Source organism: Drosophila pseudoobscura, chromosome 2, assembly GCF_009870125.1.
Source record: "Drosophila pseudoobscura strain MV-25-SWS-2005 chromosome 2, UCI_Dpse_MV25, whole genome shotgun sequence".
Lineage (NCBI taxonomy): Eukaryota > Metazoa > Arthropoda > Insecta > Diptera > Drosophilidae > Drosophila > Drosophila pseudoobscura.
In genome coordinates, this window is record NC_046679.1 from 25791836 (window position 1) to 25805911 (window position 14076).

At 45.0% G+C, this 14076-nt stretch overlaps 1 protein-coding gene across 3 annotated transcripts in view; it reads right to left on the reverse strand.

Annotated features, from left to right (window-relative positions):
* Positions 1-6772: 6772 nt before the first annotated feature.
* LOC6897787 (uncharacterized) overlaps positions 6773-14076 on the reverse strand; it is a 28765-nt gene continuing 21461 nt past the window's right edge. For all 3 annotated transcript variants that reach the window (XM_015182593.2, XM_002137856.4, XM_033385711.1), the window contains 7 exons: positions 12339-12555; positions 11064-11213; positions 10770-10913; positions 10297-10602; positions 9557-9834; positions 9240-9498; positions 6773-9179 (listed from right to left, as the gene is read on the reverse strand). In XM_015182593.2, the coding sequence (XP_015038079.2) occupies positions 8833-9179; positions 9240-9498; positions 9557-9834; positions 10297-10602; positions 10770-10913; positions 11064-11213; positions 12339-12555 (1701 nt within the window). In that variant the 3' untranslated portion in view covers positions 6773-8832. The remainder of the gene's footprint in view (positions 9180-9239; positions 9499-9556; positions 9835-10296; positions 10603-10769; positions 10914-11063; positions 11214-12338; positions 12556-14076) is intronic.

Here is a 14076-nt window from a genome sequence, read left to right on the forward strand (position 1 = left end):
CCCCTCATCTTCCAAATGGTAAAGTTATCCATTCGACTCTGAGCTGACACACATGCTACTTTGGTTACTGGTCATATTCATTATAGAGGATTTAGAGCAAATGCTGATAACCCGGGATCCGTGTTATCAATAAATAAGCAGCTATAAACTGTAAACAGTCAATCGCTGCAATCAATGTCTTATTCATTATTCATACATTCATTTATTTGTATTATTTATTTATTTAGGAATACCGCTTTATGCCGTATAGATAGCTGCTACTGCGCTTCTGCCTTAGTCTCGAGCCTTCGTTCTCCCTTCGTGTAGAGCAGAAGGTTCCTTCCTACGCTGGTCAAGCTCCTAATATAATCTTCCAGTGGATGACACTGATTGCTTTCGATACTTACTACTCCTTAGGAACGACCCCCAGATTTGACTGTCCTTACATGAGAGATGCATTGATGTTTCTGTATTTATAAATTTATTGTATCCAATCGGATATTTGTTCATAATGGAACAAATTCCGCTTTTGATTGGTCTTCAGAAGAACCGGGATCTACTTTTGTTATCATCCATCATACTCATATGTACAGCGGTACGGGGCTGCTCTCCCTGCACACATTCAAATTATTGCGTATATTTTTACGCAGATAAGAAAGAAAAGAGTGGCGAGTCCCCTTTCATGAAGTGCTTCCAGACAAAGGCTAGTGGTAGCTACCACTACAGATCCTGATAAACAAAGTCGTTTATTTCATTCAGTTGGCTTTGTCTATTGTTTCGTTCCACGGTTGTGGTCTCGTTCTCTATGGCTTTTGTGACTCTTGCACAAACAGGGAGAACAATGTCAAAGTAATAATACCTCATAGCCCTTGTATATTCTTTGGAATTTTTCAGCTATGTACGTACTTTATTCAGAAATTTTTAGAAATAATGCAATCTTCTAATCATGTTCGTAACAGATTTTACTTTTTTTACTTTACTTTTAAAATTTTACTTTTAGTACAAACCTGTTACAAGTCATCGGATCCGATCGGTCCCTTCATAAACAGCTGCAGTATGGACTACTAGTGATCTGATAATACTGAATATCTGGGACTATCAGGGATTACAGCACAAAGATTTAGTTATGCGGTGGCTAAGTAGCGGCCCACCGGAGTTCTATCACGCGCGGACCCAGGTAGAAACGCAGCACTGCTCCCGCCCAACCGACCGAGGGTCGCTGTCGTATAACGCGTTGTGAAAGATGGCTGTTAGAAAAATATACGAGGAAAATTAGAACTTACTCTAATAACTCTAATAGAACTAATACTCTAAAAACACAATCTATCAAGTGAAAAACATCATAAAGCGCCAAGAAGGGACTGGAACGATGAAATGTATTTACTTTACATTTCGAGGCATTTCGGTGTAAAAAATTTGCATAACATCATGACTGAAAGGTATAGAAATCGGATTGCAAACGAAAGTGAAATGAAGTGTCCTTATACTGCAAACAGAGCTTAACACCATCCTTGAGTAAGTTTCCTTGAAAGCCTTTAATGATGGAGGAGGTGAACTCTAATACATTTGTGGTAGGGTAGTGATCGCCGCCTTCTAAATCCATGCTGTGTTGGAGATATGTGTAGGTGATTTGCAGAGATTTTGCAAGCGTGTAGTTAAAATGGTCTCAAGCATTTTAGGAATAGCGGGAAAAAGATATTGCTCAGGGGAATAGCTGTAACAGAGAAGCAGTTCTGTTAGTACCCTGGTTAACAGCCTATTCTCGCTCCTGAGTACCAAACGCATTTGACAGCCAGTAACAGCGCTCTCTGACTGCGCTCTGAGAGCGGGCTCGTCCTTGATCATAGCATGTAAACTAGACTTAACTCCGTTTCAACACCGTTTCAATCGGCCGTGAATTACAACCCCGCACATACATATGCATCTACAAAACCTACTGAAATACATACGTATACGTTGGAATATAAATCGCCCGTCGACCAATAGCTATTGGTTCTACGACTGCTTCAGCAAATACTACTACAACCAGACACATGCACCTCCTTGTACCGCCTTATATGCTAACATTTTTTTCTCTTATCGTAAGGGTAGGAGTCCCAAAGGCTCTATTATTCTATGATCATATTTTCGAGGTACTCATGTTTAAGGGATACATTTATTAGTTTATGCCCTCCGCTCTTTCTGCGATCGCACTCTAGCCTTACATCTCAAGGGTTTTTGTGAGTGCCCTTTCCTTATGTGATTCTCATTTTTATAATCCAGCGGTCGGCAAGGCGCTATAATATTTCCATAGGAAAGTTCGCTGCTGCTGCGCTGACGCTCATGTAAAAGCGTATAACAGTGTTTGGTAGCAATACAATTTTCCGTTTTGCTTGCTGTATACGAAAACAAAAGCAAAGACCCCTATTTATCGTACGATTTGGCGTTTAGTACCAGAACGTTCCTGCGTGAACAACTAGAATGTACTTGGCTTCAATGAGAGTGGCATGTTTGAGACGGGAATTCAATTTAGCCAACCCGGCGTGTGCAGAATACTTCACAGTCGCAATAAAGATCGTTTAAGTCAAATATATTTTAATTATCCGACATTCTTTATAGAGTCGCTGTCCGCATTATTTCCGTAATCATCTGAAGAGACGTACCTTGTACATATTGTGACCCGACCCTCATCAAGCTGGCGGCGACGAGCAGCGGCAGAGTGCGGTGCGTCGTCTGTAAAAACGAAGAACAGAGCTCCTTTTGGCTGCCTTCTGAGGGTACAACTTTAATTGGTCGCATTTGGTCGAAACTCGGTCGGAAGGTGCTAAACGGAAATTCGTACAATTCGCTTTGTTCTCGGAGCGCTGCATTACTCGTAAAAGTGAAAGAGAAGCAAAAAGCACATCGTGCTGTCAGCAGAAAGTGGGTGTGTTGGACCCTAGGACGAAGCCCGGTGGTTACAACCAACCCACAAATCAACTTCTTGCCAGAGGGAGGGCGGCGGGAAAAATTAGATAAATTATTTGAACAGCATTCAATTTGCGGCGGTGGGAGGGGCAGGTCCTCAAAGAAACCTAAACACTAAAATTTAGGGCCAAGCAGTATGCAGTAGAGGTAGTCGTAGTCTCCGGCCAGCGATGGGCAGGATGTTCAGAGCGCTCAGAACTTTGGCTTCAGCTCATATTTTATTCAGCAGATCCAAGGGACAGCACAAGAGTTCTCGGTGTCTGAAGTAGATCTGTCGCAGGCCAGAGCTAGAGCCAGAGCCAGAGCAGACCAACTTCTGCAGCTGAGCTCCCGCCATTTTTCTTGTTTTTTCGCCAAGATTTGCCCACGTAGAACACTGGCGAGAGTAAAAAAATGATGAGAATAAAGTGCAAATTTACAGTCCACTGCCACTGCCCAACACAGTCTCAGTGGCGCGTTTTCCCTATTTGCATAAAACCCTGCGTATACACAATGGCCTGCTGGTCCTCGCCCTCGACCTCGGCTTATGAGGATTACTCTGTGTCCTAATTAATATCCAGTCCCCAAAGAATTGCTCTAATTGTAAGATGGCGATAAGACCATTCCGATTTTAATTTGCATGCATGCATGCGAAACTGTTTGTGAAGTTACTCATCAATCTCATTGAACTCATCAGTCATCAGTCATCCAATCCATCAGTTTTGAAGGCTTTTGGTCCAATTTGACACTTATCTGTGACTCTGTTTTCTTATACAATTGTGCTTAAGAGACATCAACCTCAATGGATGTAAGCCCTTTAGAAACACCTTAATTAGAGCTCGGAGGCTCTATGAAATTTATGAAAGTGCTGGTGCAAACTCGTACTCGTATGTAGATTGAAAGGGCGGAACTTTTGACAATGGCTGTGCATGAGGTGAGAGCAGGAGCATCCAAACAGCACATCTGGTTCTGGCACTGGTACAGGCACTGGCACTGGTACATCTATAATCTTTATCGTTTCGAGCTAGAGGAGGTCAGAGTGAAAATAATCAATTTACCGACTCGGCCATGAAAAGAATGAGAAGAATTTTCCCGCCACTTCCGTGCATGCCAAGCTAAGAGTTTGCTGCTGCATTACCCGAAAGTTTGACAAAGGAACGGAAATTATCATAAATTTTGTTAGACGGCAAAGAATGACGGGAAAAACACAAGACACACGCGTGGCAGCATGAACAGTGGGATCTATGCGAAAAGTGTCCTCTGAATTATCGATTTTCATTTAGGAACATATTAAAGCAGCCAGACGGAGTGCCTGAGATAAGGACATAGACAAAACTACACGCCTCGACCCTCTTGACGTAATGAAATTCCACCAAGGTGTTTTGTCCCCTCAGTTGGGTGCCAAAATATGCTCGTGATACGTCGACGGCAGGGTGTCACAGCTAAAGCCAAAAGCCATCAGCCATCAGTTGACATGAGCAGATGAACCCTGTCTAACGAAGATGGAATTTGATCGCAATATGGCTATTGCCTAAAGTGAACTAATGTAATTAACGCGGTGTGTTGCAAGCTTTGCTTTGTGAGCAAGTCTCGTTCTTAAAGGACTCTCGTTAAAGCCTCATCGGAAGATGCTCTGAATGTTGCCGTGTTGGTGCGAAAGTTGCGTGTGGTCAGTCCAAGGCCTTGAACATGAGCTTGACCTATCTGAAGGACCTCTGTCGACGTCAACACACGCAACAGTCTTCCCCCAGATTGCGTGCTACAAGGTGCAATCAGAGCACTTGCCACTCGAGAGTAATTACATCCCCATCCACATGTGCCAGGTGACTAAGAGAGTTTGCGAGAGAGAGGCAGTCTCGGGGGATGGAAACTTTGCTGAGGAAAAACGAGAGTCAGAAGGAATAAAAATATAAGGAAAAAGCACCATCCCGTAAGGAAATGGGAATGGGAATGGCCACTTGGCTACGTTCTAGTCGTCACAAATTAATTAATAATACTTGTAACATTATCTCTAATTGGATTGCAGCTAACGTTTGGTAGGGCCCAGACAGTATACCTACCTACCTATACATGCTGTGCCCATTAACAGTCTGGCAAATAGTAAATACGAACACGCATTCCCAATGGTCGACAAGTCACTGAACAACTTATGACAAATCAATTTCTAGAATGCCAAACATTTTACATTTCCTTCCGGTCGTTTCGGTAAATGTCTAACTAGAAATTTACAACTATAAAGGTTGAGAAATCAATTGTGCATGTTCGGGCCAGCCGCCGAAGAATTAATTAGCAAGTAAATTTAATCATTGGTATTGTTTTTGTTATTGTATGAGCAGCGTGAGCCGCCTAGGGTTTGCAAGCGGTGACTTTCTGTAGAGCTGCTGCGCTCTATGATATGGCCATATCAAGCAATCGGCCTCCGCTAAGCCACCAAACTTAAATACATATTATAAAGTTCAAACCAAATTCTCCTTTTTTACTTTTGAAACAAATAGGTGGCAAAAAAGCTTGGCATCTCAATTGATTGATGAATGGTAAAGACCAACACTGCCAAATTTAACTAAATCCTTGAGGAATCAGACCATCTGACCAAAAAAACGTATTTTTGAGATAGACCCAAATCTAGTGATTACAATGTCACATAATCTCCACAGGAACGATCGAACTTCGGTCCCCGAAAGCTAGACTTCTTTCGCTGGGTGCTTTAAAAATTAGTAATTACAAACGTAGTTCATTAATATGATGCTTTTAAGCCTTGGTATAGATTTTCCGAGCATTCTCAGCATTGAAGTCTTCATTTTACCATCTAATTGTTTGGATCTTCCATGGTAATGGAAATACCGCAGGGTCTTCACCACCTCCTCTATTGGCTGCTTAGTTGGGGCGCAATAAATATTGATTACCCCGCTGTTCGAAACTGCTGTGGGTTTGCTGTGGTTGAGATGGCTGGCTTAATGTTCCGTTGAAATTCTAATTTATAAACCAATTAGCAGGCGAAGCTCATGCCGAGCCCATAAATATCGCTCCCAACGAATTTAATCAAATAGTTTGGGAAATGCTTCTTCTCGCTGAAGCGCTCTAACCAATTTTGTGCTGTCTGTTTCCCCTTTCCTGTATTCATTCTCTCAGAGTGAGTACTGAAAGGATGTTTTGTTGCTGGTTCATTTAATGGGATTCCTTTACCATAATCAAAATTAGTTGGGCGAAATTTCCAAGAGGATGATACTTATGGAGGCATATATAATTCTAGTGTATACTTACTTAAAATCAACGTTTTAACAGTCCTGGGAATAATTTGGGTAAAATCTATCGTTCTTACATACAAACATACGTATATCTTTGATTATTTATGATTATTTCATGGAGTAGTGCTGCAGCAGATATCAACCCCGATAATCCATCAAATTTGGTATTTGGATTTCACGAGGTTATCTGATTACTGATGATGATGATGATGACTGATAGACATTCTAGATCATAATCACCGTATCCGAGGTGATTAAGATCAACATTTAACTTTTCCCCAAACGAAAGTCCACGTAGGTAAGTTAATATTTCATTTATTTATTTTGTTAAAAAGAAACGTATAAAATGTACAGTACATAAGAATGGGAAGTGGGAGAGGAAATGGAAAGTGAAGGGAACCAAAATCTTTTCACAGTTTACCTACAGATTACTCTTATGGCTATACATATTTTTGTGGTTTCATTCAACTTTCTTCTCAACGTTACATAGATATTTACGCAAAGTTTCCGTATCCGTAAGTACCCATACTCAATGGCCAATGCCTCGCCACAGCAATAGAGGAATACGGGTTCGATTAGAGTCGATTAGTATGCCTGCATGTGTGTATTTTTGATGATTCAAGTTTATATTTTCCCTCTGAACATTTTCATTTTCATAGACGAATACGAGTTATTCATTGTGGCTTAGCTAACAGGAATAATTTATTTACATGTGTATGATTTGGTTAACTGCTGTCCTAATGAGAACCACATCTGTTAGGTGCTACATAGACTTACTGAACGGAGTCTGATGGAGGTCCAGATCCACTCCACTCTCCCATTTCTATGCACTCCAATTTTTTGCCTACTGATAGTGCCTAGTGATAGTGATACTCGTATTTACATCTTGGCTAAATTGAGCTATTTTAATGTGACCATCCATTAGGTTAGTTATTTCAGTTTGGCTGTAGGCTATGCTATATACACTTTACTAAATGCAGGCTCCTTCGTCTTGTGGCCTACGACTTGAAGTACTCGTAGATAGTAAGTACACACTTAAATGCTAATTAGGAAGGCACTTGACATTCGAAATAAATCCCCAAACCGAACAACACGATGAGATACGCTCGAGTGCGAGTAGTTCAACGAAAAGCTGGCCTGTTCGTAAATGCTTGACATTTCAGACGCACACTCGAGGGTGCAAGCTGTGTGGGTGTGGGTGTACACCATGCGTATACCCCACAGCTGAACGGCTATCGCAGCTGAACTCCCGCAGAAACAGAAACAGCACTGGTTCGTCGTCGAGGATGCATGCCAGAAACGTCCAAGACAACGCGAAGTGAAGCGAATTGCCTATGTTATAGATCTATCTCTAAATAAAAGTCTACGACTATGACCTATAATGCTGTGTCTACCAGTGTGGCGCGCCGTTCATAGAAACCACGCCATTTCCGGTGGTACACATATGCCGCGGGAGAGCGCTTCCGTGCAATCCATTAGCTCGTTTGTCTGCTCCAGCCCCAGCTCCCCACGTCTAGGGTCAGTCAGCAATGCCGGATATTAATTACGCTCATATGTACATTTGTATCGCATTAATCTGAGGCCCACAATGAGCTACACGAAAACTCACACAGACACACACACACACGCACAAACACACACACTGAATCTGGAGGAATAAAGCATTTACATGTCTCAGTGCTACAAGAACCCACACATACTACTGGTAATTGAACGTATGTGCCCCCAAAATTTACATACCTACTCGTTCTCTGGCAGGGGCAGGCTCCGGCCTAGGCCTCGACATTTATGAGAAGTCGTGTTTTGTTTACTCTGCGGGGAGTTGCTTCGTTATCTGTGCGGATGTGCGACGGCTTACGAGTGCGAGTATGTGGCAGTATTTATGTTAGACGTCGCCCCTAACCGGCAGCCATTAGTACTCGGTCCTCCCACACGTACGCTGCCTCCCCCTCCCCACACTGCTGGCTTGATGGATATGATGGGGGTGAGGATGAGCAGTACTCTGAGGCAGTGTCTGCCTATTTGTTGGCAATATGTTTATGCTTATGTCTGTCGCTACATTATTGATAACGCCAAATGAACCCCGCGCAATTTACTTTCACTTATTGGGTACAACAAATTTGTAAGGCAACTCCTTTTTTTGGTCGCAGAAGCATAAAACACAGAAAGACAGACAAAGCTGTACCACTAAATTGATTCGAGATACGTCGAACGACATCCACGCTGGTAGACAGACAACCTACAAGATGGCTTAAGACCTTTTCTACCTCAGGCTATGAACCAATATAATTTTGGCTATAATCTCAAAATGCATTCATTCATTAGGTATTTACAGTTACCGAAAGCTCGTCCATATTTAAAAACAGCTCGCCTTAGTCCTCTCCACCAAATTCCTAAACGCCGGACAAGAGAGCACTCCTCAATCTGGACCTGTGTACTGCTGCAAACGGGAGGAGCTGGCTAGGATTTTCTTTGTATTGTCGTTGGTGTCTCGCACAGAAACACTCGTATCCACGGGTGGCTAGGGTCCAGCAAACGCATCCACAGTTGTTGCACGCTCGGAGGGTTCGAGCAACTGATGTCCCGGAATGTCTTTGCTAGTCTTGCTGCTGACATTGGGAGGGGCGACAGCGACGCTCACTGATGTGGTATACACATGGGGCTCGCAATCCAGAGTGCTCTGTCATCCGTAGTAGAACTGCGACCCGACAGCCACGCCAGTGGACAATGTCCGCGGCGCAGTGCCGTCATAGGAGAGTTGTGGCTGGAGCATGGGGGGCTTGGAGCGGCGCAGCGTCGAGGTGCCCGGCCCGGCTACATGGCTCAGCGTCGTCATACTTAGCGGAGACTGAAGCTGCTGCGATGGAGGGTGCGCCGGCGAACCACCCGCCAGCGAGGATGGCGGCGTGGGCGTATTGGTTTGGCGCTGCAGGACGCCCATACCCATGCCCTCAGCGTTTATGATATACCCGCCCCTGATTGTCGGCGCCGTCGTGTACTGAGCCAGCGAAGTGATTGGTACCATTGTGCCTTCCGAGGGGAAAGCGAGATATGGAGTAAGCGGATGGGGGCAGTGGAGCGGTTACTTACTTATGGCGCTGCTGCCGGGCAAGCCTGCTCCAGCTCCGTTGGCTCCAATGACAATGGCCGGCGTCAGAATTCCCGCCACCGTTCCTGGACCGGCGCTGGCACTGCTCGTCGCCACGAAGGTGCCTGAGGATATGCCAATGAGGTCGGGCGACTGCCGTGCTCCCACTAGAAGGGGATTCGCTATCAACCCAGTGGCAGGCCCAGAGCCAGGAGCCAGGCTAGCATACAAGTTGCTGGCTGGCGCGTAGGTCAAATAGTTCTGCAGGAGCATCGGTGTGAAGAGGAATGAGCCACCAAATTCATTCTTAGTCACTCACCTCGTTCTTGGACACACTGGGCACAGGTATTGGAGTAGTGAGGTCGATGTCTGCATCTATTTCGGAAATGGTGTCGTTAAAGCCGCTGGGAATTGTCGTCTCGTCGACTAGGCCTCCTCCGCCCCCGCCGCCTTTGCTCGAGCTGGAGGTGGAGTGCGTATTGGTTGCAAGACCCCGACGCTTCTGCAACACGAGTCTAGTGGCAACGATGACGATAGAGAAGAGCACCCCCAGCGACCCAATGATAAGGAGGTAGAAGTACATCCGCTCCTGGTCATCTGCGGAGAGGATAGAATAGGAGGATTTTAAAGATCATACAAACGCTGGGCATCCTCAGCATATTAGAAGCAGACCTCCGCCAGGCATTAAAGGTACTTTAAGGTCAAAGCTTTTCGATAAAGCTATCCGAAAAAAAACAATACTGTAGAAGTACGATGCAATTTTTGTATTATCTGGTAGCAATTGTGAGCGAAAAGGAGCCCCGAGGATTTAAAACCCCGCCACTGGATATTATTTGCAAATCAAATTTCTACACTACGAATGTCTGCGACGCCCCTAGTGGCAGTTCGGACAAACACGGGTGGTGCAAAACTGTTGTGGTATAAGGTCTGTGCTGCTTGCAGGTTAGGTTTGTCAGAAGGACAGCTGCAGTTCAATAGCCGGTATCAAGAAGAGGCTGAATTTATCTACGCTTTCGTTTAACAAACAAGGTCTGACTTTAAGTTTTAAAAATGGCTTACCCTCTAGGCTCAAGTCGGCACTATGTGTCATTACAGGATTGACGCCACTGCCATCGACATCTGAGACCAGGGAGCCGTTCGTCATGGTCTGATTGCCAGCAGGATTGGCACTAGCTCCGGACCCAGGCCCGTTGGTGCTGTTGCGCCTTCCGAGCGCTGTTGTGTTTCCGTAGAGTTTTGGTATCGCCTCCGACTCCTTGTAGATCAACTCGTCGTCGTAGAGGTCGTTGATGTCGCCCTCAAAGTCTTCAGACTCGTCCGGCTCCACTTCCGAGTCGTTGCTCTCCTTGAGCACTTGCTTTGGCACTAGACGAAAACACAGGAGGGATGCAGCGGATTAATTGATGTACATAAATCAAGCGGCCAAGTCAGGCATCGAAAAAGAAGCACCAGGCATCAATCTTGTGCTCCAATACGATTGGATGCGCCAAGCCCCCAATATCAGCCCCCTCATGCTCTAGTGCTCTACTTACCACATGTGTAAACAACCTTCAGATACATCCGCGAGTTGGGCTGGCACGGAGTGCCGAAGGTGTTTGCGTCAGCTGCCAGGTTGCATCGCCGTCGTCCGTGGCAAATTTGCATGACGGTCTCTGTCGCGTATGAGGCGAGGCACGCTATACACGGAGATAGAACGATGGAAATAAAGTGCAAGAGGTGAAGAATCAATGTCAGTGCGCTGTCGGAGCCATGATTGATGAGAGTCAGTGCCTCAGATGACCTCCGAAACCTCCCAAACCTACCAAAGCTCTCAAACTCAAACTTACTTTCTTCGCGAACACCCTGCGGCTGTGGGCACTGGATGCTCTCGTACTCGGTCCTCCCAAAACTGGCGCTGTACACCGCTATCCGAGAGTACGGGTTGCATTCCAGCTGGGCAACATCGTTGTGACAGGCAACCTTGCTGCGGAACTCATCTGAAATCGGTACATAGAACAAAGCTTATGAATACATAATAGAGTGGAATGTTCAATTTCTTTGCCAAATAAACTACTGTTGCGCAACTCATTGAATGGAGGAACCAACTTTGATTCAACGCGAATTTCCCCTTTGTTACTTCACGAAAAGACGTTTAATATGTAGTTACTCTGTGAATGGGAGCCACACGGACGTTACGACAATGAAAAGCCCGGTAGAGCAGTCAACGATTTCAACGATTTCGACAATTTCGTAATTGAAAGACACGGTGCTCGCGCTGCATCTGACTTAAATGTGCTTGCCACTCCATCCAGCCCTCCGATTATAGGTCTGAAATTCAAATGTTCGTACAATAAGTGCGCAACATTCACTGCAATTGGAAGCGCCCTGCCCTGCTTCCTCTGGGCCCAGATCCCTGTTCGCCGATGGAAGTTAATTTTGTGTCATCGAAGTTCTTCCGTGTTCGACGAAGCACGTCCAAAGGCGAATGGACTGCCAGATCCCGGGAGCGAAGCTCCTCTTCTGACTGTCCCGTTTGCAGCCGCCTCCAGGGCCTTCTGCCGTCATAGCCGACTCTGCAGCTCCGCGCTAACAAAGCCCCAACCCAGGCCGCCCTTCCACCTCACTGGATTTTTGGAACGCACGACAGAGCGCTAAACTTGTTATACTCGTACATGTACAAGTATCCTCCAATACATATACTATGTACGTACGAGGAAATTTGTTCCGTGCTAGCTCCAGCCAACTTGCATGCTGTGCTCCCCTCGAATTTCGCCGACGGGACAGCACCCGAGTCCCTGTTTTTACCTCCGGCCCTGGCTGTCAGCTGGCGGATAGGGTAAGCTTTGCTCAGGGCGCAGCCCGTAGCCTGACCCCGGCGAACTTTTATTTAACTTTTTCGGTTGGACGTTTATGTGTCGATTCCGGCTGTCGAGGGTATTCCACCCCCGGAATCAATAGGTAGCCCAGAAACTCCCGGCTACACGGGTATCGATGTGGCGGTGTATCGTGTTCGCATTTTCTGCCCTTTTACGTATACCCTCGTGTCCCTTGTGCTCCAAATAAATTCGGGCGAATTGAAAAAAAAACTTGCGACTGTTCCATGGGTGTGTTGGTTGACTTACATGGGCGGCATTTGTAGGCAACTTCGACGATTTTCCGACGCTTGGGGCAGGGGTCGTTGCTGATTGCATTGGAGCTAGCCGTGCTGCTGTGATAGCTGCTGGTGCCGGACGAATCGCCCACTCCGCTGGCTCCCAGTCCGTAGAATTGCGGGGATCCGTGAAACTTGCAGTGCTTCTTCTTCTGGCATGCCTCGACCACCGTCTGAAGCAGGGAGTACTGAAAGTAAGGAGCAAGACCAAGCCGTGCATTAGTTGCTTTCCAGTCCACCCAGACTCTGTCTGCTCCGCATTAAGGTGCAAACAGAAGACACGAAAAGTCAACGAGGCAGCACAGCTCTGCGCTGAATTGCAAACTTTGCAAATTGAAATAAAATATTTGCCCTAAAAACGTAATGGAAGTGTTACCGATTGTATTTTATTTTGTGTTTTCCTTCTAGTATCTAGACTCTCTATTTCTAGGTAGATTAGATTCGTATAGAAGGAAGAGCTTCCGATCTTACAAATATATATTTATATTCTTGAACAGCATCAATAGCCGAGTAGGTATAGTCTGTCCAGATCTCAGAGACTATAAAAGCAACCAACAAAGGTCGAAAATCTGTGGCATCCACAAGTTTGAAGATACGAGAAAGCAGAATCATAGAAAATTACCATATATACTAAATAACAGAATTTTGATTAGATCGGATTATTTCTCTTTATCTCTCTTTCTTAAACTGTACTTCGTTCAGTGTGCGCCCTCTGGCGGAATGAGCGAGGTCCATATAGCAGCCGGATGACAATTGAAAAGAAGAAGAGTGAGATATTCAACGAGCGGTGCGGTGAAAAGGAAACAGCTAGAATATTAATAAATATATAGAATATATAAATTACAGAATATATTCCCATCGCCACTATCTTGTGATGACAGCGTTTCTCCGACCTGAAAAATAGGGCTATGCTGTCTAGCAGCCAATGACAGTCAATGAAAAGCAATGGAGGAACAGTACGAAATTAAGGAAACACAACGCCACAGCAACGACAAACAATGGTGGCCATTTAACAAAAAAGATGCGACAAATGATGTGCTGTGGCAGTCATATTAAGCGGCGGCTGTCGAATCCGTTCTCAGGACTTGTTTCTGTAGGTTTTCCGTCTAACGACAATTCACAGCGGGAGATGATTTGGGAGGCCCTGACTTGGCTTGCCTCGATAGAAAGGCAACATTCGGCCTTCGTCAATTTGAAAGGATGTTACAGCACCACACTCTCCTGCCCATCCTAAACACTCTGACGTCTATGACGCACCCTCTGACGGGCATCTAACTAAAATTAAACGCAAAGAGTTTCAAGCTATGCTCTCTTGTTTTTCCTATTGTGGAATTTTCCTCGAGTTTAAATTCGTATTTTCTGCTGACTAGTCAGCGAATCAGCAACCCCACCCAATCAAATACGAGAAAAGGAAACAAAAATATTTAATGAATTGGAAGTGAAGCTCCGAATGTGGAAAATTGCCCTTGTCTGCCTACCAGACGGGCGCATTGACGCGCGCACCAAACAAAGGATTTATCGTATCTGAGGCGACCTATGTATTTATCTACAGTTTGGAGTCGTTTTTCAAACAATCTTGAAAATGATAAATGGGGAATGTAACTAAGTAAGAAGGAACATTTGGTATGGTATTGAATTACAGGTCATGAATACAATAATATGAATAACATGAATAAAATAAATTGAACGGGACATAATTAAGTAGCTCA